General features: G+C 33.7%; 1 protein-coding gene across 2 annotated transcripts; it reads left to right on the top strand.

Moving 5' to 3' along the window:
- Nucleotides 1-26,321, top strand: LOC106063863 (DNA replication ATP-dependent helicase/nuclease DNA2-like). 2 transcript variants are annotated; one of them, XM_056007009.1, is made up of 32 exons: nucleotides 8-112; nucleotides 646-783; nucleotides 1,841-1,997; nucleotides 3,015-3,053; nucleotides 3,189-5,548; nucleotides 5,734-5,814; nucleotides 6,110-6,187; nucleotides 6,816-6,974; nucleotides 7,772-7,796; nucleotides 8,140-8,288; nucleotides 8,873-8,995; nucleotides 10,999-11,055; nucleotides 11,253-11,295; nucleotides 11,433-11,525; nucleotides 12,676-12,793; nucleotides 12,961-13,132; nucleotides 13,947-14,123; nucleotides 14,605-14,715; nucleotides 16,255-16,398; nucleotides 17,237-17,362; nucleotides 17,553-17,632; nucleotides 17,741-17,842; nucleotides 18,113-18,228; nucleotides 18,342-18,476; nucleotides 19,571-19,764; nucleotides 20,376-20,462; nucleotides 20,581-20,686; nucleotides 21,988-22,062; nucleotides 22,745-22,834; nucleotides 23,046-23,228; nucleotides 24,282-24,428; nucleotides 25,562-26,321. In XM_056007009.1, the coding sequence occupies exons 3-32, from the start codon at nucleotides 1,968-1,970 to the stop codon at nucleotides 25,592-25,594; spliced, it is 5,433 nt and encodes a 1,810-aa protein (XP_055862984.1). In that variant the 5' UTR covers nucleotides 8-112; nucleotides 646-783; nucleotides 1,841-1,967; the 3' UTR covers nucleotides 25,595-26,321. The 2 variants fall into 2 exon arrangements, with proteins under 2 accessions (XP_055862985.1, XP_055862984.1); XM_056007010.1 differs by lacking the exon at nucleotides 646-783 and having other exon boundaries at nucleotides 1-112.
- The last annotated feature ends 16 nt before the right edge of the window (nucleotides 26,322-26,337 follow it).

Genomic DNA, 26,337 nt, shown 5'->3' with positions numbered 1-26,337 from the left:
ACGACACTGACCTACAAAATGTCTTCAAAGCAACCCTGTCATACAATTTCGCGCATTTTCTAAACAACAAAATCAATAAATAAAAAAAACAACTAAAGTTAGCAAGCAAATGGTAAAGAAAACTTTGCTGGACAATAATATGTTAATAACTCTCTAGATCCTCTCTCTCTCTCTCTCTTATTACCATATGATGGCGTATCTGATATCATATGTCATAATACTTAATAATAGGTTAATAGGCATACGGCATACTAAATTACTATAAACTATATTAACTATATCTGTCTTAACTATCTAGATCTAGGTTCTAGATCTATCTCTCTCTTAATACTATGAGTATACTAATACTCTATCTCTATACTCTAGAGTCTAGAGAATTCTGATTAGAGAGGTTTTACTTTTAGACTAAAAATTTAGTAAAAATATTCTAGATTTAGATCCTAATATTATCTAGATTATAAATTATATTATGTTCTAATAGTTCTATTGAGTTAGAGTCAATAGAGTTTAGTATGTAACTATATGCATTCATTATATGGATATATATTACCGAGTATGTATGCTGTCTAATTTTTATAATTAATTTTTATTTTATGATCTAGAATCTAGACTTTACTAAACTAATTTACTTTTACTATCATCTAGATTATTCTAGATTTAAGACTGCTTTTGAGTTAAGTCACAACAGAAAAATACACATAAATTGTAAATACAACAGGTGTAGACACAACATAAAGAATTCATTCAGTGACGGTGATATAGTCTATAGTCTGACCGAGTGAGGTACGAACAAGTTTTTGTATTGCTCTGTTCTTGTTTTGATTGATAGCAGTCACCCACTTCCCGACGACCTTACGAAGTTACGTAGTTCTGATGCAGTGATGGAGCGGGTGGCCGTTGTCTTCCAAGATTTTTCTTTCTATCTAGAATCTATAATATAATTATTAAAATTTTATCAATAATTTATTATTTACTAGGTTATAATTTAATATTAATATATAATGTATGAATGTATATTATATAATAGAGCGAGTCAGCTACCCTAAGTCTAGGTCCGATGACGGGAATCTAAAAGTTTAGACATAGATCTAGATCTAAATTATTCTAGATTAGATCTAATCTAGTCACAACAGGTTGGTAATGATAATCTATCTAATCATCAAATCAATGATCATGTTATGTTTTAGATTTTAGTTGTTTATCACCCTTGTCAAAGTAATGATAATTTTGTAATTATGTAATAACCTGTCCGTTATTTTTTTGGCGTTAAATAGAGGCAAGGCTAGACACTTTAAATTTCAATACTTTCATTTAACTTTTTTTACTTAGATCTAGATCTAGATTTTTAATCTAGATCATCTATATCTATGATTATATGTGCCTACGCTGCCCAGCCTATCATAATCATGGCCTATCATAATACTTTTTAAATATGGATCTCTAGATGCTATGACAATGTGCTGGGCACTATACATACTATGGCCTTAATGATGATGAGTGGACTGTCGAACTGGCTCAGGGGCTAGATCTAGGATCTCAAATTAGCATCACATACAATATTTATTATATTACATAACACACAATTAGATTAAGTTCATTAACATGAATACTATAGTAATAGGAAGATATCTTTATTTATAGAGTATATAAAAAATATAGATTTTAATTGATTTTAATATCTAGTTTTAGAAAAAGCAATTTAAAAATCTAAATATCTTATCTTGTATAATACATACGTTACTTCAAAAAAAAGAAGATGATTACGTCCTAATATTATATTTAATTAAAATCTCATTTTTATCTTACACTAGTAATAATGTGATGTTTATCATGTGTCCAGAAAGGAAAATACAGGAATATGGGCAGCAAGCTAGAACTTATTGAACAAATACTTTCCTAGAATTTCTGCATCAAGTGAGAACGCTTCCATTAATACAAGACAGATTTTTTCATATAAATTTTAGAAAATGAGCAAATCAAAGGCTTCAAAATCAAAGGTAATAAAAATGATTTAACTAAGAGACATGAATGTATTGACCATTATACTAGAAATCATTGAAATGGCCTGTTCTGTACTGCAGTAAAGTAAAGTTCCCCTTTCAAACCTTGTGGTCTATAGGGCAGATGATGTAAAGGTCAACTGATTCTGTGGCCTACGGTTAATGAGGGTGTCATGTGGCCAGCACAACGACCAACCGCCTTTACTTTTCCCCAACTTATGTCAGGTATCCATCAGAGCTGGGTAGACTCAGAGGCGCCAAGGATCCCGAAATAAAAATCCCAGTCTTCACCAGGATTTGAACCCGGGATCCCCAGTTCAGAAGCCAAGCGCTTTACCGCTCAGCCACCATGCCTCCTCTGTTCTGCAGCAGTGAGTCTAATTAATTTTAATTCAAAGCCCTTCAACCCTCCCCACCCCCCGACTTGCCTAAACCCCACCTTATAAAAATAAAAGAAAAGAAACATTAATTCTGTGTAAATAATACCAAAAGAGAGATATATCAGAACAAAACACAACACTTGTAAGTTGTAGTTAGACAGATGTGAATAACAGCATCCTGTTAGAGCTGAAAAATGTCTAGGAAATTAAAAGGTAAACAAAATTTAATTTAACTTATGGCTTCTGTTAAATACTATTTGAATACAATAGAAACTAGAAACACAAAGTCTCTGATCTTCTTATTAGTCAGGGACAAAATGAGGATGATGTCCCTTTTACACTGTTTCTGTTTCAGCTTTGTTAGTTATTTCTAAAAAAAAACCCATAATTCAGCAAACATTTTTCACACACAGAACAAAAAAAAAATAGAAATCAAAGATAAGAAATCGAATCAGGTATAAACAACATAATAAGCATCGAAAGGTTGCTGATTATTTAAAGATTATTTGACTAGAAACTTCTAAACAAATGAATGTATAAGTGAGTGACATCACTCTGTGTGATACTTATCACTCTATTTTTCTATTTTAAATAATAGAATCTCAATTTTTCTTGTCTCATTCTTATTCTGTAGGTTCCAGAAAGTCAACTTAAGATTTCAACTTTCTTTGGGGTATGTTGTCTTTAGATTGATTTAGAATGCTTTCATATCATTGTGTATTGATTATGTTAAGAATGTTATTTTTGTGTGTGCATCAAATTAATTGTGCATTAATGAATACACATTTTTTAAATACTTTTTCTTCAGAGAAAGGCAGCAGTTACAAAACCCACCAGCAAACTTTTCACTAATATTACTACAGCTCCAGTAAATGGGAGTAAGAAGAGGGAGTTGATGTCAGGTCACGATCACAATGCTCATCTTAAACAAAATCAACTTCAAGCAAAAGGTAAAGAAAACATTTCAGTGATTTGCATTGATGATGATGATGATGATGATGACAATGACATTGCAAATGAGAGTGTGAAGAAGTCACCTACAGAGAGTTTTGATAATTCTTGTGCCATTGAAGCCAAGTCCATCAGTTTAACTAACGTTGAAACTAGTTTACCTCAGTCTCCTTTCACTCCTACCAAATCTGGCAACCAACTTCGTAGCACGAGTGGCAACAGCCCTGACATAATTTGTGATACTCCAGGGGAAGACACTCTGCTCTCTAGTAGGCCTAGAAAAACTTTCTCGAGTAGAAGTTTTCTCCTATCTTCTGATTCCCTTTGTGCCCCGCCTGGTAAGAAACAGTTACAAACATCATTCAAGAAACGAATGGGTAAAACATTTCAAAGCATCAGCGTTCAGTTTAATCCAACTTGCACAAAGTTTACGGGCAGTGAAACAACGGGAATCAACATTGCTGAAGATATTTCTTTTAGTAGTGAGTGCGACAATTCTGATGGCAATCAAAGTGTTTCAGAATCTTCAGTCTTGCCAAAGCCGGACACGATTGGTCTAAACACGAAGGAATCGCATACTGAAAAATATAACCTTGGCAATGCAAATAATGCTATGCCAAACTTGGTCCAGCCTTTCAAGAATAATTTGCCTGACAAAAATATTCAGGACATTGTTTTGCAAGAAGGAAGACAGTGGAAAGAAGTTAATCTGGATGACATTTTAAAACCAAGTGAGGAGAGTAGATATAACAATGAATCATTTAATCAAGATTGTCTTGATTCTAAGGAGGCTTGTGCTAAGAACCTGCTGAAGTCCAACACAACTGCTTCATCTTCTGGTAAATTAACAGTCTTGAAAACTAAGTCATGGTCAAAGTCGGACAATAATTATTCCACTTTACAAGTACAAAATAAACCAGCGGCAAAACTTTTAGATGCTCTAGAAAATCCTGAAATGAAAGCTGATCAAACTGAAACCTCCAAGTGGATCAGTAGACAACTGATGCAACACATAACGGATAGCAGCAGTTTGGTGAACATGGGGGAGGTAACTGTTGCTGGTGATAACCAAAAAGACACCACTCCTAAAAAAGTTTATGAAGGCTCCCGACTTACCATAAAGAGACAAGCTAAACCTGGGTCATCCCCCTCTTCGAAACGTCTGCCTCAAGGTGGCACTGCTAGCTTAAAAGATGAGAAAATCCCCGGCAAAGATTTGAACATGGCGTCGTGTCTACATATAGATCACGTTAAACGAGCTCTGTGTTTAGAAGACGGAATACATGAGGTTGAACTCAATGGGTCCAGTGAAAGACGAAGCAAGTTTACCAAAGAGCGAGCTTATCAGTTTGGTTTGAAAGAGAAAGACACATCTTCTACTGGAGATAACAAAGTTACTCTTAAAAACGATAAAGATTTAGCAGAATTGTTAAATTCAATATCGCCATCAATAGTAAACCATGCTAAACACAGTTCAATGGCAATAAAGAAACCTTCAAAACTTAGCATTGCCACTGAAGGTAAAAAAAATCTTGTTGAAAAGAACAAGATGGATATTTTAGACATGCAGAAAACCAGAAATTTAAATGCCAGTGATATGGAAATGTTGGATCAGTTGTTCGGTCCGGAGGAAGACAGTGAACCAATCAGTACCCAGGTTCGTTTAACAGACACGCAGACTAAGGTCTTAGGAAATTTAGAAAAACAACAACGTTTGTTTAATAATGAGGTTATAGTTATTGATGATTTAGAGTCTCCTACAAAACAAGACTGTATTGAAATTTTTGATAGCATGGAAGTAGTTATTGCCCCTGAAGATGATGGCATAGTGAGATCATTGCCTGCAAATGATATGGATCATAAACGTAAAAAGGGGGATAATCCCAGAAAAGATGAAACTAAAACAAGTCAAGAAACGGAGCCAACTGACATAGGATGTGAAAGCAATAGTGTTGATCCATTGGCTGACAGGATCAAGGCTGTGGGGTTTGAGTCACTTGAAATGTTGGACAACTCCACTCTTAGTATGAACAGCCCTGCTGTTGGTATAAACAGCTCTGCTGCTGATCTAGGCCAGGAGGATGTCCAGCTAAAATTACTTGATGATTCCCATATCATTAAGCCAGATAGTGAAGAGTTTAACGATGAAATGCTTCACTTCTCTCTAGATGTTTTTGATGACTGTGATAAGAACTTACAAACATCAAAATCCACTAAGTAAGTTAATTATTCCTTCTCTTTTTTTTTAAAATGTAAAATCATTGTAATAGGTAACTTATGGAGAATCACTATATTCACATTTTTCTTTAATCGTAAATGCACATGATTTAAATTAGTTTAAATATCAGGGTTATGAAGAAATTTCTTAAACTTTGTACTATTTTCATTTTCAATGCATGAAGATTCAATGGAATACTTCAAAAGGAGTTTAGGTTCACTGACCTTTGGCAGAGATTTACTGTGACAGATGTTTCTTATGACAGGTAATTGTGTTGATATTTGGTACATACTAATTTAGTGCTACTGTGCTGTCTTCTAGCAAGGATGTAAACATGGTCTACTAATGTTGCTTAATTTGTTAATAAAAACAATAACTTAACAACAAGATAAGATAAATGTTTCTAGGATAGAATCTTAACTTACATCCCTTTCTTCTTTTTTTTCCCCCAGACTTTTAACCCTAAAATCTTTTTTTCTTATGCAACCACAATAAAATGACAATAGGCAATCTAATATGAACAAATGCACAAAAATTGTTGTTTCTTTTCTTCCACGTAGTAAAAATGATGAGAAAGTTCTTAGTTTGTCAAGTGATAAAACTAATCAGCAATGTAGCTGTGTCTTGAGAGGCTTTTGGTGAGTAAAGAGTTCAGTTAATTTCTTTTTTTTTTTGTTTTGATAAATCTTATTTTTTTTTTTTACTGATGTTATTTTTTCTATCTTGCTATTGTAATCCATAAACATAGGGACAATGTATCAGGTTCCACTAGTATTGATTATTCTAACAGTTATATCTTATGCTAGCTTTTTTTTAATCTGAAATTCTATATTACTCGCTAAACAATATATGTATGTCAATTTTTAAAATAGTATGTTTTTATAATCTAAAAGTACAAATCTTGACCTGTTGGTTTGATAGGTATATTAAGATTTGAGAGGACGTGCATTGAAAGAAATATACACATTCAACAATTAAATTGGTCAAAAAGATCTTGGACTTTGATTTACACATTTTATAAGGGGTCACAGTTTGTCCACAAGTTTTTGTTAAAAAATAGCATTGTTCAAAATGCACAGAAATTATTTACTTAGTTATTTAGTTGTCAAGCTGTATTGAAAAACAAATTTCCTCCAGGTTAAAGATATTTATATTATTATTATGAAAAAAGTGCGAAGTGCCTGCTCTTTAGGATCTAAATGTAAATAAAAAATTATGTCCTTTATTAAAGGCTATAATCTTTAATGTTTTTTAATTCATTTTCAGGGTTGACACGATAGTAGCGAAAAATGATGTAGTAAATATTATTGGAGAGTTTGAAAATGGCAAGTGTGTTCTTACAGATTGTAATGGCCTACTTATAGTTAATCCTGATCTACTGCTATCTGGCACTTTGGTTGTGTCATCATTGTTCTGTGCTAGGAAGTAAGTATCTCCTGCTTTTATCTTTAGTTTCTGTGCTAAGAATTAAGTAAAACATCTCCTGCTTTTATCTTTAGTTTCTGTGCTAAGAATTAAATATCTCCTGCTTTTATCTTTAGTTTCTGTGCTAAGAATTAAATATCTCCTGCTTTTATCTTTAGTTTCTGTGCTAAGAATTAAATATCTCCTGCTTTTATCTTTAGTTTCTGTGCTAAGAATTAAGTACATCTCCTGCTTTTATCTTTAGTTTCTGTGTTAAGAATTAAATATCTCCGGCTTTTATCTTTAGTTTCTGTGCTAAGAATTAAATATCTCCTGCTTTTATCTTTAGTTTCTGTGCTAAGAATTAAGTACATCTCCTGCTTTTATCTTTAGTTTCTGTGTTAAGAATTAAATATCTCCTGCTTTTATCTTTAGTTTCTGTGCTAAGAATTAAATATCTCCTGCTTTTATCTTTAGTTTCTGTGCTAAGAATTAAATATCTCCTGCTTTTATCTTTAGTTTCTGTGCTAAGAATTAAATATCTCCTGCTTTTATCTTTAGTTTCTGTGCTAAGAATTAAGTAAAACATCTCCTGCTTTTATCTTTAGTTTCTGTGCTAAGAATTAAATATTTCCTGCTTTTATCTTTAGTTTCTGTGCTGAGAAGTATCTCTTGATTCTATCTTTAATTTAATGAGCTAGGACTGTGATTTATCTAATTATTGCATCCATTCTAAAATATGTTTTTAAATGCTAATATTTTTTATTCGTAAATACTTCATTAAAAATTTTGTATCCATGAATTACATTTTTTCACAGGTCTGTGTTGAAAGAAAAATTTCAAGTGAGTCAACTATATATATATATTTGATATTGACAGTATTAACTGAAAGTAATTGGCAAACAATTATGAAATATTTATCAAAAGCTGATAGCAATTTAGAAATAATAAAATGTTTAATTTTGGTGTTTGTTTTTTTTTAGACGTATTGAATGTTTAGCACTTACACTGAGTATCAGACTTCCCATAATCAGTCACTTTCATTAAAATCGCAATTAAGAAATAATTAATATGAAATAGTTTAACAAGCCATGTCAGCCATGGGCGGAGTCTCATATCACATACTATGAAAACTACTGGCTTCTTTTTTTTTTCTTTTTATCAACATACAAAGTGTAAATTTCAGGGCATAGAAAAAGGAAACATCCAGATGCTCTACGGCAGCATCATTCACAGCCTCTTTCAGCAAACAGTCAAAGAAAACATCAGAGATGAGAAGAAAATCATTGCCAAAGCTCATTCTCTGCTCAATTCCAGCAAGTTTTTACATGAAATGTAAGTTGAATTGCTTTATCTGTTTCTTATTCAACCTTTTTTTTGTTATAGAAAAGCCAACTGGAGAAAGTCTGCATGACCAAGAAATTCTATATTCTTTTCTATAACGTTTTACTTTTTTTTTTTTTTTTTTTTTAATAAGTTTCATTAATGTTTAAATTTTGTAATAATCAAAATATGACTCACTTATGTTTATTGTTTTATTTTTTATATACCTCTTTCAGACCTTGCCATCTATCGGGAAGATGATGTAACAGTCATCTGTTCCTGTGGCCCAAGGTTAATGGGGGTGTCATTTGGCCATCTTAACAACCAACTGCCTTTACTTTTCCCCAACTAATGTCAGGTACCCATTAGAGCTTGGTGGACTCGGTGGTGCCCTAATGATCCTGATATTAAAAATCCCAGTCTTCCCTAGAATTTGAACCCGGGACCACTATGTTCAGGAGCAAAGTGCTTTACTACTCCACCACCTCATCTCCCTTATTGTTTAATTGCACTGATCAAATTCTACGTTTCACTGATGTTTAAAAAGTTTTTGTTTTAATGAATATTTGTTTTACTTTTTGTTTACTTTGATGAAGGTACGGCCAAGGTGTCGAGGAAGCAAAAGTTATGGAAGAAATTACTAGCTACATACCCTCACTGATCACCTGGTTGAAGAAGCATACAGAGTTCACATGGCCGACAAATCTAGGCAAACAAAGGTACTTCAGAATGACAAGTTCATTTAATATCTCTGGACATTTAGTAAAAATCTAGGCAAACAAAGGTACTTCAGAATAACAAGTTCATTTAATATCTCTGGACATTTAGTAAAAATCTAGGCAAACAAAGGTACTTCAGAATAACAAGTTCATTTAATATCTCTGGACATTTAGTAAAAATCTAGGCAAACAAAGGTACTTCAGACAAGTTCATTTAATATCTTTGGACATTTAGTAAAAATCTAGGCAAACAAAGGTACTTCAGAATAACAAGTTCATTTAATATCTCTGGACATTTAGTAAAAATCTAGGCAAACAAAGGTACTTCAGAATGACAAGTTCATTTATTATCTCTGGACATTTAGTAAAAATCTAGGCAAACAAAGGTACTTCAGAATGACAAGTTCATTTAATATCTCTGGACATTTAGTACAAATCTAGGCAAACAAAGGTACTTCAGAATAACAAGTTCATTTATTATCTCTGGACATTTAGTACAAATCTAGGCAAACAAAGGTACTTCAGAATAACAAGTTCATTTATTATCTCTGGACATTTAGTACAAATCTAGGCAAACAAAGGTACTTGAGAATAACAAGTTCATTTAATATCTCTGGACATTTAGTAAAAATCTAGGCAAACAAAGGTACTTCAAAATAACAAGTTCATTTATTATCTCTGGACATTTAGTGACCTAATGAGTTGCTCATCTTAAAGCTCAATGGGGAGTTGGAATCGCCAGTAATTGTGGAGATGTGTGGCTGAATGGCAAAAAAAAAAGTTTGGCTACTCAGCAAAGGGGGGCTTGTTCGAATCTTGATGAGCTGAATTGTGTTTGCAGCAGGGAAACCTCCCAGATATCCCCTCCCCCCAACAAGTTCACAAAAGAGACTGGACCAGAGGGCACTGCGTGCTGAAGGAGAAGTGCTTTACAAAAGCACTAAAAAAAATGACTAATTGCCTCTAGCCATAAATTAGAAATATAATATTCTAATTTCATTTCAGATCTTTTAGTTTAGTTGTATTTATTATATTTTATATTATATGCATCTTAAGAAGACAAAATTTCAATTTGTAACAAGATTTTAAAAAAAACAAAACCTGGTTCACACTTTCATTAACTTTTTTTTTTTGGTAATCATTTTTCTTATTTAGAAGATATAGTGTACAAGTAAGCATTTGTCACACGACAAAATATAATTAGTTATGCATTTTTACCACCTGTTATTATTCTAACCCACCCCCACTATCACTAGATGCTGCTTACTTGTATGTTAGGACCGAAGGCAGAGATTTAAGTTATTGTGACTCTTCCATTCCTACTATTAGTTTGTTCATGGGTGGAAAAGGTAATTGCATTTCCAAAACAGATCTAACATTTCTCTTTGAAATTTGACAGTTTATGTATATCTTTGGGGGGAAAAAACGCTAGCTACTTGGCCACACAGTGAAAACTCTGGTTTGACCGTAATTGCATTTCCAAAACAGATCTAACATTTCTCTTTGAAATTTGACAGTTTATGTATATCTTTGGGGGGAAAAAAACGAGTTTATGTATATCTTTGGGGGGGGAAAAAACGCTAGCTACTTGGCCACATAGTGAAAACTCTGGTTTGACCTTTATAATTAATTATTTGGAATTTTTTAATTATCTCAAAACTAATTTTCATCAATGAAAAGTGTTTTTTTTAAACATTGTATCACATGGCTTCAGCTGGAATAACTTCAGTCTAAACTTCAATCAACTCAAAATGTTTCTTTGTATTCAATAAAGAGTTGAATAAATAAAGAGATATACATAATCATTATGTTTTGAACTATACAAATGTAAAATACTAGACTAGAGCTAGGTTCTAGACTAATAATTATGTGAAGCTCAATGGAAAGCCTCCTTGTGTTACAGGAAATGAATAGCATAAGAAATCATAGATTACCATCAGCTTCATAAAGTAGGAATGGATTTAAAAATAAATTTAATATTGTCTTCATTTTTCCCCATTCAGTGCTAATGTTGTGGTTAAAGAGATCCATGACATAGAAGAAAATTTCTGGTCACCAAGGTAGCGCATATTTCATTACTTAATGCAATATTTATATATTTTTAAAAATTCAATTATTTTTTTTTTTTTTAAATGAATATCTTTTTTTTTAAATCTTTTTTTAATACTTTAAAAAAAAATTGTTGTCTTAGTTGTTTTTTAAAATATGCTATTACTCAAAAAGAAACAACTATTGTATTCTTGTGTGACATTTTTAGATTTGGTCTAAAGGGCAAGATTGACATGACTGTTAAAGCAGAAGTGAGTTGAGTTTGATTCTTCTTCAAATTAAATTTGGTTAAATAAATGTTAAAAAAAAAGTAGCCTTTTGAATCAGTCAACTGAAATTTAAAAATTCATTTAGTTCATTTCTTTAACTTTCACTGTTTGCTGTCCAGCTGAAGAGTGCGAATACCTCAAGTGAAATTAAAATTTTACCTTTGGAGCTTAAAACAGGCAAAGCATCTTTCTCATCAGAGCATAAAGGGCAAGTAAGTAGACCTGTTAGGAAGGATGATAAAGTTGAAACTGATTTAGCAGAAGTATCTTATATTTCAGTGGGATTATCAATGTGATATAAACTCATTCTCATTCAAAAGGCTTAAAATTCCTCTGAAATATGCTTTCAGCAAAACCCTTTTTTTCACTTATTAATATAAGCTAGTCAAAGATCATAATTCACTAATATAATTAAGTAAAAGATGAAGATCCACTAATATAATTAAGTAAAAGATGAAGATCCTCTAATATAAGTTAGTCAAAGATGAGATTCCACTAATATAAGTTAGTAAAATAGGAAGATCCACTAATACAAGTTAGTAAAAGATGAGGATTCTCTAATATAATTTGGTAAAAGAGGATACTACAGGGTCCACCATACTTGTTTTATTCTCCACCAAGGGTCAAATAACTTATATGTTTGAGATGAACTGACCATTTTCCAGATCAAATAGTTCTAAGAAAAGTTTATCTTTGAAAAGGATATCTTCATGCCAGTTACTCAGTTGGATACCTTGATACTGTATGCAGGCTGCAAGGCAAACATTTGCTTTATAGAGGCAGAGGTTTCACAGGTTCTCATTTTTATCTTCTGGTACATGTCTGTTGCTTCATCTCTCTGTGTCTCTTACAGACTGAGATAGAGGCTGAAAATTATGTCTTGGTCATGGTACGCTGGAACATATGCTGTTTCATTCTTCTGTGTCCTGTACAGATTCAGACGTAGGTCATGTTAGGCTGGAACATATGCTGTTTCCATCTTCTGTGTCATGTACATGTGGTAGGCATTATTTCCACTTGTTTATGAGAGTTTCTATGGTCATTATCTGTTAAATCAGCTCATTATTTTTTTTTTCTAGTTGCACGCTCATAATGAGAAGTATCTATGTAAAAAAAAAACATGTGGGCTTATAATACACGTTTGCCACTACTGCTAAATAAAATATTGTTGCCTAGGATTCCTGTTGTGTCTCTATGTTTTGGCTCATAGTTCTATACTTTTTACCATTTGACTGGCAATTTTTGTAAGCAGGAAGTTGGTATATTGATGTCAGTGTGTTACTACTTATCGAACTAAAACTAGAGATGTTATCCTCAACATTATTATACAACTACATATATTCTAAAATGTCTGTTTTAAAGGTGACATTGTATTCAATGATGTATTCTGATCGAAGGAGGGAGCCAGACGAGGGGATCCTACTCTATCTAAAAAATGGAGACATGCAAATCGTCCCAGCTAAACCAGAAAGTAAAAGTGGTGAGGTTAACATCCATGTTGGAAATCATACTTTTTAGATTTTGCAGAATTTGTTTCATATTTTTTTAGTCCTTTAATTTTTCTATTGTGCAATGAAGTTTGTGACAAAATAAAGATATGAAACAAAAATTCAACTTACACTTATATATATATTTTTCTTTTTGTAGGCCTGATACAACTTAGAAATCAGCTAGCTCACTATTTGAACAGTCAGGTGCAACGAGAAACATCAGAGAACAATTCTGTGACCTATTCTCTGGGCCAACTGCCTCAACCTATTAACAATCCACGTTTTTGTGGCAATTGTTCCCAGTTGTTGAACTGTAGTATTTATCAAAGGTGGGCCTACAAATAATTCATTTCCAATGTCTTTGAGGTGTTTTTGAAGTCGTGTTTTTAAGGTCGTGCCTGTGTTTCCATTGTAAATCATTTGACATCTTGAGCATATTATTGCATATACTACCCCTCTGCTATATAAGGTCATTGTTAATTAACAACCACAATGAGGAGTGGCTCAACCAATGGGCAACAGGAAACACAGGCAGAGCCATGTACAAAGAAATGAACATGCCTAACAAACTGGACAGTATTAACTTCCTCCCCCGCAAAGAGCGATCTACAATCTTCCAACTAAGGACAGGACACACACCTCTGATAAATTACCATGTCAATAAAATAAATCCCACACAACTCCCCCTTTGTAGACACTGCGCCCACCCTTATGAAACCGTAAACCATATCCTTTTTGAATGCCCCTTCCTAATCCACCTTAGACAGAACCTACGACCACTCCAGCCCAACATAACCAACACCCTGTACGGCAGTGCTGAACAACTGAAGAAAACAGCACACTTTTTTTTCCTTGGCACAGTCTGCAAAAGAGCTGACAGCTCAGCAGCAAAAAGCTGGCTGGAAGAAGAAGAACCCCTCTGCTATTATAGTTAAATTTACCACTAATCTTTATTATTTTAAGACAAGTGATGGTGGGAGTACTAAGCGTATGTTTGCAGGTTTTTTAGTTACAATGTAGAGCCCTTTGTAATATAGCCTGCTCTATTAACATACATTTTTTTTTTCAATTCCGCAATTTCAATTTACTACATTTATGGCACAAAATTTATAATTTTAATGTAATAGATTTTTTTTCCTTCAGATCAGTAGAACAATGTGCTCCCAGCAAAGATGAAAGCATGAATTCACTTCTAGATGAAGCCATATCACACCTGGACTCAGAAGAATTAGCTTATTACAAGTATTGGATGCTGTGCTTAGATTTAGAAATGATCAAGAAAAATCCAAAAGAAATTTGGTGTCGCTCCAGTAGTGAAAGGTTTGTGTTTTGAACATACAGATACTCAATAAATTACTCTTTTCATATCATGATAGAAATACTAAGTTCTTGTTAAGAGACATTTGCGATTCAATACAAGGTATATTGTCCCTTTGTTATATATAACTTTATGACTTTTCTTTTGAGGTTATGCATGTCCAGAAGTTGTGATCATCTTTTTTTTTTTCTGTACTAATTTTTTTCATATTTTGGTCTTCTAGTGATACAACTCTAATAAATCATTGTATATTGTTGCTACGACATCTCTGATATCTGTTCATATTGTCTGTCTCAGACTTATCACTTTATTGCTGTTACATTTCCCTCCTCTTTTTATTTCAATGTTTTTTTGTTTTTTTGTTTTTTTTTTCACATAGACAAAACTGAATCTACATTTAGATTTTTTTTTTCTATTACTAAGTTCCATCTCTATGCTTGTATATTGTTTCCATTTATTGGTTGTGATTTTATACTTTCATAGAGAACAAAATGGAGATTGCATTCAGAATTTGTCCATCACTGATTCTACGCTGGGGATCCCAGACTCTCAATTTCTCACAGAAGGGGAAGGTTGTTCCTTAACCTTTACACGGTATGGTTCGATTAGAAATAACTTGTTCTAGTTTAAATTATTGGGATAAATAAAAACAAGGAACTAAACTTTTGGCTACATACACCAAGATTTATTTTCTCTATTCAGCTATTTTTGGCAGAAAAAAAAGGACTAACAAATTTTAAAAATCCTGGCTCAGAAAATATGTGGAAGAACATGTAATTATAGAATATTTCTTATAATAATACTTCAAAAGGAAATGTTTTTTGAATAAGCTATAGTTTCTGTCATTCATATAAAAGCTCTGCCTTTTCCCTTAATTTTACCTACATATAAATATTGGTATTATGTGGGGATTACAAATTGGTAATTCTAGATGTAAATCTATATTGGCCTCCTTCAGCCATAGAACGACTATGGTTCATCTCGCACACTTCCTCATGTGGCTGTGGAGCCCTATTTTGGAGAGACACTCCCGTCCACAGATAGCGCAGGTTAAGGTGGCTTTTGCTTGGGTGGTAGAAGAGCTGGCCATTTTTCGTATTGTACATTTTTCTTCCTGAGCTGAGACCCATGTACTTTCACTGTCCATAGCTTTCTTGGTCACTGTCTCTCTCCATCTGGTGTGGTCTAGAGGTATGTCTTCCCAATGGTCAGTATTGATGTTCACTGATTTGAGGTCCCATTTTATTACATCTATGTAACAGAGGTGGGGGCGACTAGTTTTTCTTGAGCCAGTCGCAAGTTGTCCATAGAGGATGACTTTCGGGATGCGATTATCCTCCATCTGGCGAACATGTCCAAGCCAGCGCAGTCTGTGTCATTTGGTGATATATTGAATCAATTTCTCCAGTGTAGAATATTACATTTCTAAGAACAAAACCTTCAGGCACATAATTGTTTTGTGCTCAGAAAATTCCAGTTTAAAAATCTTCTTAGTGAATCAATGGCAGTGAATAACAGATGAATAAGTGAACTATTGAACTGGACTGAACTCATTTCTCTATGCTAGGCTTAGTTCTCAAAACATCAAGACTTACAAACCTTCCTGAGTCAGAAAGAAAATAATTATCTCCCTTGAATTTTTAAGCCGCCGCCTCCTCCCCCATTTTTTTTAAAGTAATGACCCAAATGATCTGGAAAATGTTTTATTTCCAGTTTGACTGCTATATTACGACAAATATCTTGATTAAATAGCATACGATTATGGGGCATATATTAATCAGAAAATGTTTTTCTAGTTTTAATGAATGTTTTTGAAGATTTGTGTCTCATTGCCACAAGAGTGGTTCTATAGCTTATGACAGTCAACTTTTGGGATTCAAGACTTATATTTTCCCTTTGTTATATATAACTTTATGACTTCTCTTTTGAGGTTATGCATGTCCACAAGTCGTGATCATCTTTTTTTTGCTGTCCCTTCCCTTAATGTAAAGTTTAATATGGATTTATATTAAGTCCATGGTCAACTCAGTTGTGATCCATAATGTTAGTTAAAGATATAGTGAAATAAGTCTTGTGAGTTTTGATTAACTGAGGTTTGATTTACTTAGATATTTTTGTTTTTTATCCATTCAGTGAATCAGGCCCACCTCTCAATGCTGTGGGATTCACTTCTGGAGATCTGGTAGTTGTCAGCAGTGAGGATGGCAGATATATTGCTCTGACTACAGGGTTTATACGCAACATCACTTCAAGCTGTGTTGAAGTTGTTGTAGACAGGTAGTGTGTTGAAACTATAAATATGTAGACAATAATCATACATTTTCTTGGCTGCTTGAAAGACTATGGATGCACCCAGAGTTAAGGACACAATCCTGCATCTTCAATAAGGGGAGCATGGGTTCTCCATTTGTCATTGTCCCTCTCTTGACCGTGCTGGTTTGATCCAAAGGTATGCTGATTCATGGAACTTCAATAAAGGGAGCATGGGTTGTCTTGACCGTGCTGGTTTGATCCAAAGGTATGCTGATTCCTGGAATTTCAATAAAGGGAGCATGGGTTGTCCATGCTGGTTTGATCCAAAGGTATGCTGTGCAACACCTTTGACACCAGCTTAGTGGCCTGCGCTGTTGGGGGGATTACTAAAGTTAAATAGTTCTTGTGCCTAAGGAGATCAACTCTTGTTTTTTTTTTAAAGAGCTGACCTGCCAAGTAAGGCAATTCATCTAGGAGACGGATACTCTTATTAGCCAATATGTTGTAAGCACCCCAAGGCAGTGGAGGTTTCAAATCAGCGTAGCCTTCTAGAGAATTGCCTTACTTGGCTGATGAGCTCCATATACTCAAAAGCTCCCAGTTTTATAGATATCGACCTTACCCCTTCACCTATCAGCAGAAAAGTTCTTGAAATAGGCAAAAAAAATAAAAAATCTTAATGTATTCAAAGTAAAGTTTAATTAAAAACACTTTTTTATCTTTAAGATTCTTCATTCATTCCTGGAAGTTTCAGAGATTATATTCAAAATAATTTTATATTGTTGGACAACTCCATAGACTTTAATTTTAAAAGTTTTTTGTTCATTAATATCAAACTGTTTGAACTTAAAAATTCTTTCAGGGACTACCTTCATGACACCAGTCATTTTGAAAACCTGAAATTTCGATTGGACAGAAATGATGGACTGAGTACATCAGGATATTTGTATACAAATATGTCAAGGTTAATGGAGTCGTCTGCTAAAATGTAAGAAATAATTCAACAATGAAAGTAAATCTTAACTGTTCTATCAGTTTTAAAATATCCTTGCTGTAGCCTGGTGGCCATACATATTTATGTTTCTGCAACAGGTTGTGAGTTACTAAAAACAGTTCAATAAAGTTTTTTAGATTTAGCATGCAATTCAAAAAAATGACTTGCATATTTTTTTTAACAGGAAACGTTTGAGAGAACTTGTTATAAAGAAAAGTCAGCCTCACTTTGAGTTGAAACTTTCCAAATCTTTAGTGGAGAGAGGTAACAATAATTGTTTCCATTGTATGGAAATCTTAAAATTTGACATACTTTTTAAAATGAAAATGCTAATATATAGTATACCTTCTTTTTTTTTTTTCTTAATTATAGTGAAACCAATATTCAAATTATTAAATAAACCACAGAGGTCTGCCATTTTGAAAGTTTTGATGGCCAAGGATTATGTTTTGATCAAAGGTTATCCTGGCTCTGGTAAATATATATATTTAATGCTCAGTTGAAATATGTATGACAAATTATAAATTATGTGTATAATATATATTATAACATGAAAAACAAAATAAAAACTTTTTTGGAAAAAACAAAGCTTATATTAAGTGTTATTGTATCAATTAGTTTGGATCAGTCTTGTAATAATGTATACGATTAAAATAATAAATCTGTGCAATCAGTCTTTCACTTTTTAATAGTGTTCCATTTATGTAAACCAGACCAGGTTACTATCTGTCACTTCTGTTTCAGGTAAAACTTCAACAATTGTTGCCTTAGTGAAAATATTGCACCTTAGTGGTCAGTCAGTACTGTTAACTAGTTTCACTCATTCTGCAGTGGACAACATTCTTCTGAAATTAAAGCAGGTCAGATTTATTATTTTGTATATTTTTTTTCCTATCGAACGTAGAATACGGCATGTTAATTCCCTTGTAAAGTTGTCAGTAATTTTGATTATTAATATGCCATGCTAATTTAGGATGGTGTCAGGTTCTTAAGGCTTGGAAGAAAAGGTCGCATTCATGCTCAAATTTTGCCGTACTCTGCTGAAGTTGTCTCCACCTCCCCCGATGTTAAGGATGTACAGAAACTCAAGTCATTGTATGATTCATATGTAAGTATTTAAGTACGTACGTTGTTTTTTTAAACATCTGAATGATAAATGCACTGGACTGCAAGAATGTGGGGTCCCAAATTGGACAACTTTATTGGGCCTACAGCTCAAATGGGTTCTGGACATCTTGAGTGGAGGTTCATTGTGTTTGTACAGGTCTCATGACATTCTTGATAACTGCTAGTCAGAGAAACCAACTCAATGCTACACGCTTGTCAAATAGGTCTGTTTCTAGTTGGAAAATTGTACAGGTTACTGGAAGGTTGACTGATTAAGAATTGTATTCATGTTAGAATTTTAATATTTCTTCCATACATTTGTGTAATTAATTACAAAAAAGGTCAATGAACTTAATAAAAAAAAAAATTAAAAAGTTCCCCTTTCAGACCTTGTGGTCTATAGGGCAGATGATGTAAAGGTCATCTATTTCTGTGGCCTACGGTTAATAATAATAATAATCTTTATTGTCCGTATGGAAATTTGTCTTACAATTTGTGCATTACACCAAACAAAAAACATTATAACTATAAGATAATGAGGGTGTCATGTGGCCAGCACAAAGACCAACCGCCTTTACTTTTCCGCAACTAATGTCAGGTACCCATTAAAGCTGGGTGGATTCAGAGGCGCCAAAAGATCCCGAAATAAAAAATCCCCAGTCTTCACCAGGATTCGAACCCTGATCCCCAGTCCGGTAACCAAGTGCTCTACCAATCAGCCATCGTGCCTCCAATAAACTTAATAAGTACCCGGTAAATTTAAATTATTTTTTTAGAATTGCTTTTGTAATTGTATCTTTCATGATATAGCATGCTCAGTGTGGTCTGGTCAAATCTCTTTTCTAGACATGTAGGGGAGGGGGTATCTAGGAAAATGTTGCCATGCAGAAAACACGATCATCTTGAGTTGGGATATGAACTCTAGCTCCTTTGATTGGTAACCAAGTGGTTTAAGTCACCCAGTCTTAGAAAGGATAAGTAGATGTATCGAATATTTACATTTTAATTAGTGAAAGCCAAAGTAATCAGGTCAAGCAAGAATCCATGTTATAAAATATGCTGGTTATTAATGATTACCTAATTTGACACCAACAGGACATTGTAGCCACCAGCTGTTTAGGAATCAACCATCCCATCTTCAACCACCGGAAGTTTGATGTGTGCATTGTGGACGAAGCTTCTCAGATTCTACAACCGGCTTGCATGGGGCCCATTTTTTATAGCAGCAAATTCGTGTTGGTTGGAGATGCCAAGCAGCTGCCTCCAATTGTGCAGTCTAAAGAAGCCAAGTAATTTGGTTACGCCATCATTTTTAGTCCCTATTTCAACACAATACTTAATGAAATTATTTTAAATTTTACTTTTTAAAACAATCATTTATATCCCATTGGTTAGTCTGATGATAAAAAATAGAATAGTTAATGTGTTTTGTAGGTATATAAGAATGATAAAGTAGCAGTAATACATAAGACACAATCCTATAACGCCTAATCCTTATAGTGTTGAACTTTTTGATCATCTTTCTCCTCCTCCTCTCTGTCTTTTTACCTTGGATAAAATGTCTTTTAGTCGACAGGACCATCCATTCTGTTATGCTATCTTGCCATCACAATCTCTGTCTTCGTCTTCTTCTTTTCCTGGTACTGTTCCATGAAAGAAGGTCCTTGCGAGCCCTGAGGACCTTGTGATAATACAGACATAAAAAAGTATCAACAATGTCAGCGCACTTTTGTAATTTATAAGATATTTGTAATGTAATTATAATCTGGCTTTCTCTCTTGTTGTCATATAACAAGATTTTATTATTCAAATATTATGCAATATTTTTTTTGTTTGCTTTATTTTTTGCAATATTCTTTTTTTTTGTGTAAAAAAAATTTATTTTCCTCTTTTTGAACAGAAATTTAAACATGGATGAAAGTCTTTTCTCCAGATTGGAAAATTGCGGGGCCACGTTTGACCTTAACTTACAGTATCGCATGAACAGGTAATTGAAGTGATCTCTAGTTGTGTTGTGACTGGTTTTGATTTGAAGGCAATTGGAAAGATAAAAAAAACATTTTTTGTTGCTATTTTATGTACTAAGTTCTTGACTTTGTCTATAGAGTCATCATGGAACTTAGTAACAAGCTGGTTTACAGAGGAAAGCTTGAGTGTGGAAGTTTAGAAGTAGCAAATAAAACTCTCGACATTGACCTAGAAGAAATTCAGGTAAATTTGGCTTTACAGAAATTACAAATTCATTAATTTAAGAGTTCCAACACGTATTTAATTTTTTATTAATATTTTGAATGGGATGCATGGTTGTCAAATGATAAAGAGTTTGGTTTCTGAACAGAGTGGTCTCAGGTTGTAGTCCCATTAGAGGCTTGGATTCTGATTTTTTTTATTTTTAGGACATCTCTGAGTCCAACCAACTCTAAAATAGTCTTCCTAAATGAACTCTTTCAATGTTACTGAAACAGCTCACTCATTGGTTCCCTGAGAGCACAATAATGGAACATAAGTTCATTGTTTTATATTAATTATGACAAAATTCCCCCTTGTGTATCAACAAGTTGATCACATCATATATAACAATCCCTCTACACTCTGATGGTAATCCACATTTTTCAGTTAGACTTACTCTCTCCAAAGTTCTTTTCTGTACACTGCTCAAAACTTTGGAACTTGCTCCTCATCAAGTTCAATTTGAGATTCATTTCTTAGGAGTAGAATATTTCTCAATCTCATCTGTTCCACATTTGATTTGGCTACAATTGTTCAATTTGTTCCATTGAATTTATGCATTATTCTTTTGATAGAAGCTTAGCAACATGCTATTTAGGTTAGATAGTTTTCTGTTTACAATTCTCTATAAACCCTTTACAATATGGCTAAGTCAAGAACCTGACAACGTGGGCTCCAAATAATGAGACACTTTTATGAATGTAATAAATAATGAAAAATAAATTAAACATTCAAATACTTTACAATTGGCATTAGTCAATGTCTGAATATAACAACTTGAATCTCGTTCTCGCCTTAATTCTGCTAGTCCTCTACTGTGTCTGACTGACTTGACCCAACCTTGACGAAAAAACTCACAGTTTATAGTCAGATAACCATATCACTGTTGATCTACACGGGGATTGTTTACGTCAGGCTTTTTAAGTACACAGGCCTGTGTCACACGTAGTGGTTGATTACACATAGGGCTACACTGACCAACTCAGTTACAACAATACCTTTAAAAACACTTAGTGCATATATTATGTTTTATAAGAGCATTAAAGAAATTTGAATAATATATATTATTATAGATGACAAGCTTACTATTGATCTGCATTTTTTTTTTAAAGTATCCACATGATGAACTGTAGTGTGATCCAACATTAATATCACTTTTAAACTTATCCAATTCAATGCAGGGCATTAATTTGCTTTATTTATTATGGAAACCGGCAGTATTAGAGAAATGCAGTCATGATAATCTATTTGTATTAAAATCTACAATTATAAATTCTTTACAGACTAGCCCAAACTGGATGAAAGAAGCACTGTCTCCTTTGCTAGAAAAGTCGGTGATTTTTCTGGATACACAACAGGTACAGTTTCAGTTTGGATCACACTTTTTATAAAACTGTAATCACCTCTGACCTTTTTCTTTGATAATTTTTTTTGTGTTATTCTTCATTTAAACCTCTTTTACTAATGAGACGTTCCTTCCGAAAAGAAGATTATAAAATGTTCTGCACATATCCATGTGTTCATCTAGTCATGCATGTTACTTAGGAACTTAAGCTGTATACATGTTGTTTGGGTTTCCTGGCTGATTTAAGAAACCTCTTCCATGATCTAAAGGCGCTAGGAAAGATGAGGCCCTTGTATTAATTTGTTGTAACATGTGGAATAAGAAATGTATTCTGTCTTTGATTTTTTTTTTATGCTGTGTTTTTGATTTGTAAGCTAAGGTTCAGTATTTTTTGTATGATTGCTACTTTCCTTTTTCATTTTCGATTTCTAATTTTTATTTATTTTAATAATCGTGTTACTTTAATTCAATGTGAATATTCCTTTGTACTTTAAGCCAATGTGAATATTCCTTTGTTATAAATCTTGCAGCTTTATTTTAGTCTGTTCTGGTTTCTTTATGTTTTCTTGAGATGTAGGGTCCCAGACAGAGGATGCATATTCTAATATCTAATAACTTGATATACACCAACATCAGCCCATAAAGTTAAAATTAAAACAATGACTACATAATGCTATCATTTATAAACTTCACAGATGCTGTCAACAGAAACAGTGGATGGTAAAGGTTTAATAAACACTGGGGAAGCTGATCTGGTCATCAACCTGCTGTTGACTCTTATAAGGGTAAGTGATGAAAACTGCCTAATTCCAGCTATCAGTGAACCATGGGATACCAGTGTGTCTGCTCATATTCAGTAAAAGTATGGTTTGTCATTCAAATTAAAATCAATAATTTATTTTCATATTCACATCTATGTCAACTTACTTGAAATTACTTATCACAAGTCACTTTTTTTTTCATTACTAATAATTGTCTGTTTCACTTGATTGATAGGCAAATGTAAATCCTGAAGTTATAGGAGTCATTGCCCCTTACCGATCACAAGTCAAATTAATTCAGTTCAAAGTTCAAGGTTATGAAAATCTGGGGGAAGTAGAGGTCAACACAGTGGATCAGTATCAAGGAAGAGACAAGAATGTCATCATAGTTTCATTTGTCCGTACCAAGAATGATAACGTAAGTGCCCTGAGCGTAACACTGAACCTCATTTTTCTTTGGAGGTTAAAAAGTAACCTTGGTTCTTTAATTGCCATCATTTCTCTCTTTTATTTTCTTCATTATTGTCTTCACTTTGTCAAGCTCTGCAACTCTCTAGTCAATGTGTTGTAAATGTTAACTCAAGCTCTTCAACTCTCTAGTTAATGTGTTGTAAATGTTAACTCAATTAGAATGTTTTGTGAGTAATTAGATCTAATAGAATTGAGGCATTTAATGTTAAACCAGCTGAGTTTAAGAAATCTGTTTAGGGTTAGGGTTTGTGATGGATGTATGTTTATACCAATAAATATTGTTACGATCTCTCCTAATCAGGCCTTCTGCAAACACTGCTAAACACAACACAGCACATCAACACATCAAGAACCTGACAACAAGAGCTCCAAATAATCTGGTGCTTTAATAATGGTCAATTAAAACAGCCAATATGACACAATTGGCAATACATCAACACTAAAAATGCTATTCTGTACATCACCATACTAAACTAATAAACTCTACTGTTTCTATCTCTTCCTGGACTCGACCAGGACCGACTTCATGGCAGACTCACAGTCCCGGTCTACTTGCTGGCCTGTCTTGAACTGCACTGCCTTACACACACTGTGTGTCTCTGGTCCACGCAGGCTTATGATCATAACACGGGTCACATTCATGTGCAACGTTCATACCAGTACTGTCCCTTGTCCTTCGACATAGCACACTAAACTGTCTTTCTGGCCTGTGTCACATAAGTCAGCTGATCACACCAGTGCACCCTATAGGGTTACAACAATATATATGTATAATGTATACATTTGTGAAAGAGAAACATTTGTAAACAGTTAAACTGTGCAATGAGTAACCAGAGTAAATGCACCTAATATTTCTCATGAACTTGACCTTTCTTGTTCTTTTTTCCTCTCTCTCTTTTTTCTTATGTCTTTTCTGTTTTGTGATTTTATTTGTCTCTTTTTCTCATTTCTATTGTTTGTTTTGAGTCATTCTAAAGATCGTCTCTATTCTGCATTTCAGATGGGAGAACTGTTGAAAGATTTGAGACGTTTAAATGTGGCCATGACGAGAGCAAAACACAAGCTGATTTTCGTTGGCCATGTGAAGACTTTACGCTCCTACGAGCATATGGCTCAGATCATTTCTCACTTGGAGGAAAGCAAGAATGTATCCTTGCTGTACTAATCACTTGTTGGTTAATTGTCAAACTTGACAACCCAAGTGATATCAACTTACGCGCTTCTTGAGACACCAAGTGTCTCCGTGCTGATAGTGGGTGTTGGTTGACATATTGCAAGGTTCATGTTAAAATGTTGGAGGCACGGTGGCTGAGCGGTAAAGCGTTTGGCTTCTGAACTGGGGTCCCAGTTTCGAATCCTGGTGAAGACTGGGATTTTTTAATTTTGGTATCTTTGGGTGCCTTTTAGTCCAGCCAGCTCTAATGGGTACCTGACACTAGTTGGGGAAGAGTAAAGGCGGTTGGTCGTTGTGCTGGCCACATGACACCCTCGTTAACCGTAGGCCACTAAAACAGATGACTTTTACATCATCTGTCCTTAGACCACAAGGTCTGAAAGAGGAACTTTATGTTATAATGTTGCGTCATGTTGAATGAACATACCAATTACAACATAGTTGATGTGACACAGTTACTATACCGCATGTGTGGTCAAGTGTTGTGTACCTGGACAGTTAGTTGACTGGAGGGCAGTCAGAAGTGTGTGTTGTCAACAATGTTGTATAGTAACTATCACAACAATAGTTTTACTTGTGTCATTTGTTGAACTTGACAACTATTCCACTTCTAGAAGTATTTTTATAAGTATCAATAAAATATTCTGTTTAAGACAAATTTACAAGTGTAATGATTGATTTTTACAGACAGAACTGAAAGAACCACCTTTTCTGACTTGGACATTATTAAAATTATCAAACAAGCTTTTCCTGACTATTCTAGACATGAAGGATAGTTAGTAGGGCTTTAATTTAGTTTTTCCAATTAATCATTAAACTTCTTGAGAATGAGTGTTTGAAAGGCTCATATCCTCTCTTGGAAAAGTGCTGGACAAAAAACCTGCATTTTTGCGCAATGCATGTTCCAACCAATCAGAATTGTCAGATATTTGCTTTAAAAAAGGGAAATTTACCTAAAATTCTGTTTAGTTAATCCAAGATATTTCACCTGGCTGTGCATGGTATCTATATCTTCTAGAAACTGTTGTTTATACATTTTAGTTTATTAAAGATTTGTCTAGATCTACTTTGTATGTTTTACCAAAGCTCCTTAACGTATGATGTAGATATTATCTGTTCCAGAGGTATTTCAGGTTTAACAATTTTAGAATAGATATTTGCTGGAGTCCTATATATTGAAAAATATATTGAATTGTATATATTTAATTTTTAAATTTTATGAACTGTATTAAATTATGTGGGTTTTTTTCTTGTACCTAAATTGTTTATAATCCTCTGCATTGATTTTGTTTATGTAATCCTAGAGGGAGACATGGTGGTTGAGTGGTAAAGCCCTTTACTTCTGAACTGGACAACCCGGGTTTGAATTCTGGATTTTAAATTTCGGGATCTTTAGGGCACTTTGGAGTTTACCCAACTCTAATGGGTACCTGACATTAGTTGGGGAAAAGTAAAGGCCGGCCAGTTGGTCATTGTGCTGGCCACATGACACCCTTGTTAACCCCAAGCCTCAGAAACAGATGACCATGTCACATCATCTGCCCCATAGATCTCAAGGTCTGAAAGGGGAACTTTACTTTTTAACCCTACTAGAAATAGGCAATGACTATTGAACACAAACTGTATTAAGTTAAAGGTACTTTTTAAATTACTGGTATTATTTTTTAAAGTAAACAATAAGTCAAACTACTTCACATTCATAGCACTAATATCTGAGGTCAAAAGTTGACAACTTTACTCAAGACCTTTGGCTTGTTAGTATATTTTAAATAGTGAACCAGAGTATTTTTTTTACAAAGTAGGCAGCAAGTTATACATTTTTCACATTATTTATTTGAAATAATAAAATGTTGATATCACTCATAATGATAAAAAAAAATAA

The sequence above is a fragment of the Biomphalaria glabrata genome, chromosome 12, assembly GCF_947242115.1.
Source record: "Biomphalaria glabrata chromosome 12, xgBioGlab47.1, whole genome shotgun sequence".
In the NCBI taxonomy this organism is placed as follows: Eukaryota; Metazoa; Mollusca; class Gastropoda; family Planorbidae; genus Biomphalaria; species Biomphalaria glabrata.
This window is presented reverse-complemented; position numbering and strand designations above follow the sequence as displayed.

Bases quoted from the DNA above. Each gene is read 5' to 3' on its own strand.
- LOC106063863 (XM_056007010.1), top strand. From the start codon at position 1,968: ATGAGCAAATCAAAGGCTTCAAAATCAAAG. The intron at 5,549-5,733 runs GTAAGTTAATTA...CAATGCATGAAG, and splicing joins CAAACATCAAAATCCACTAA to ATTCAATGGAATACTTCAAA. The intron at 22,063-22,744 runs GTACAGTTTCAG...TAAACTTCACAG, and splicing joins TTTTTCTGGATACACAACAG to ATGCTGTCAACAGAAACAGT.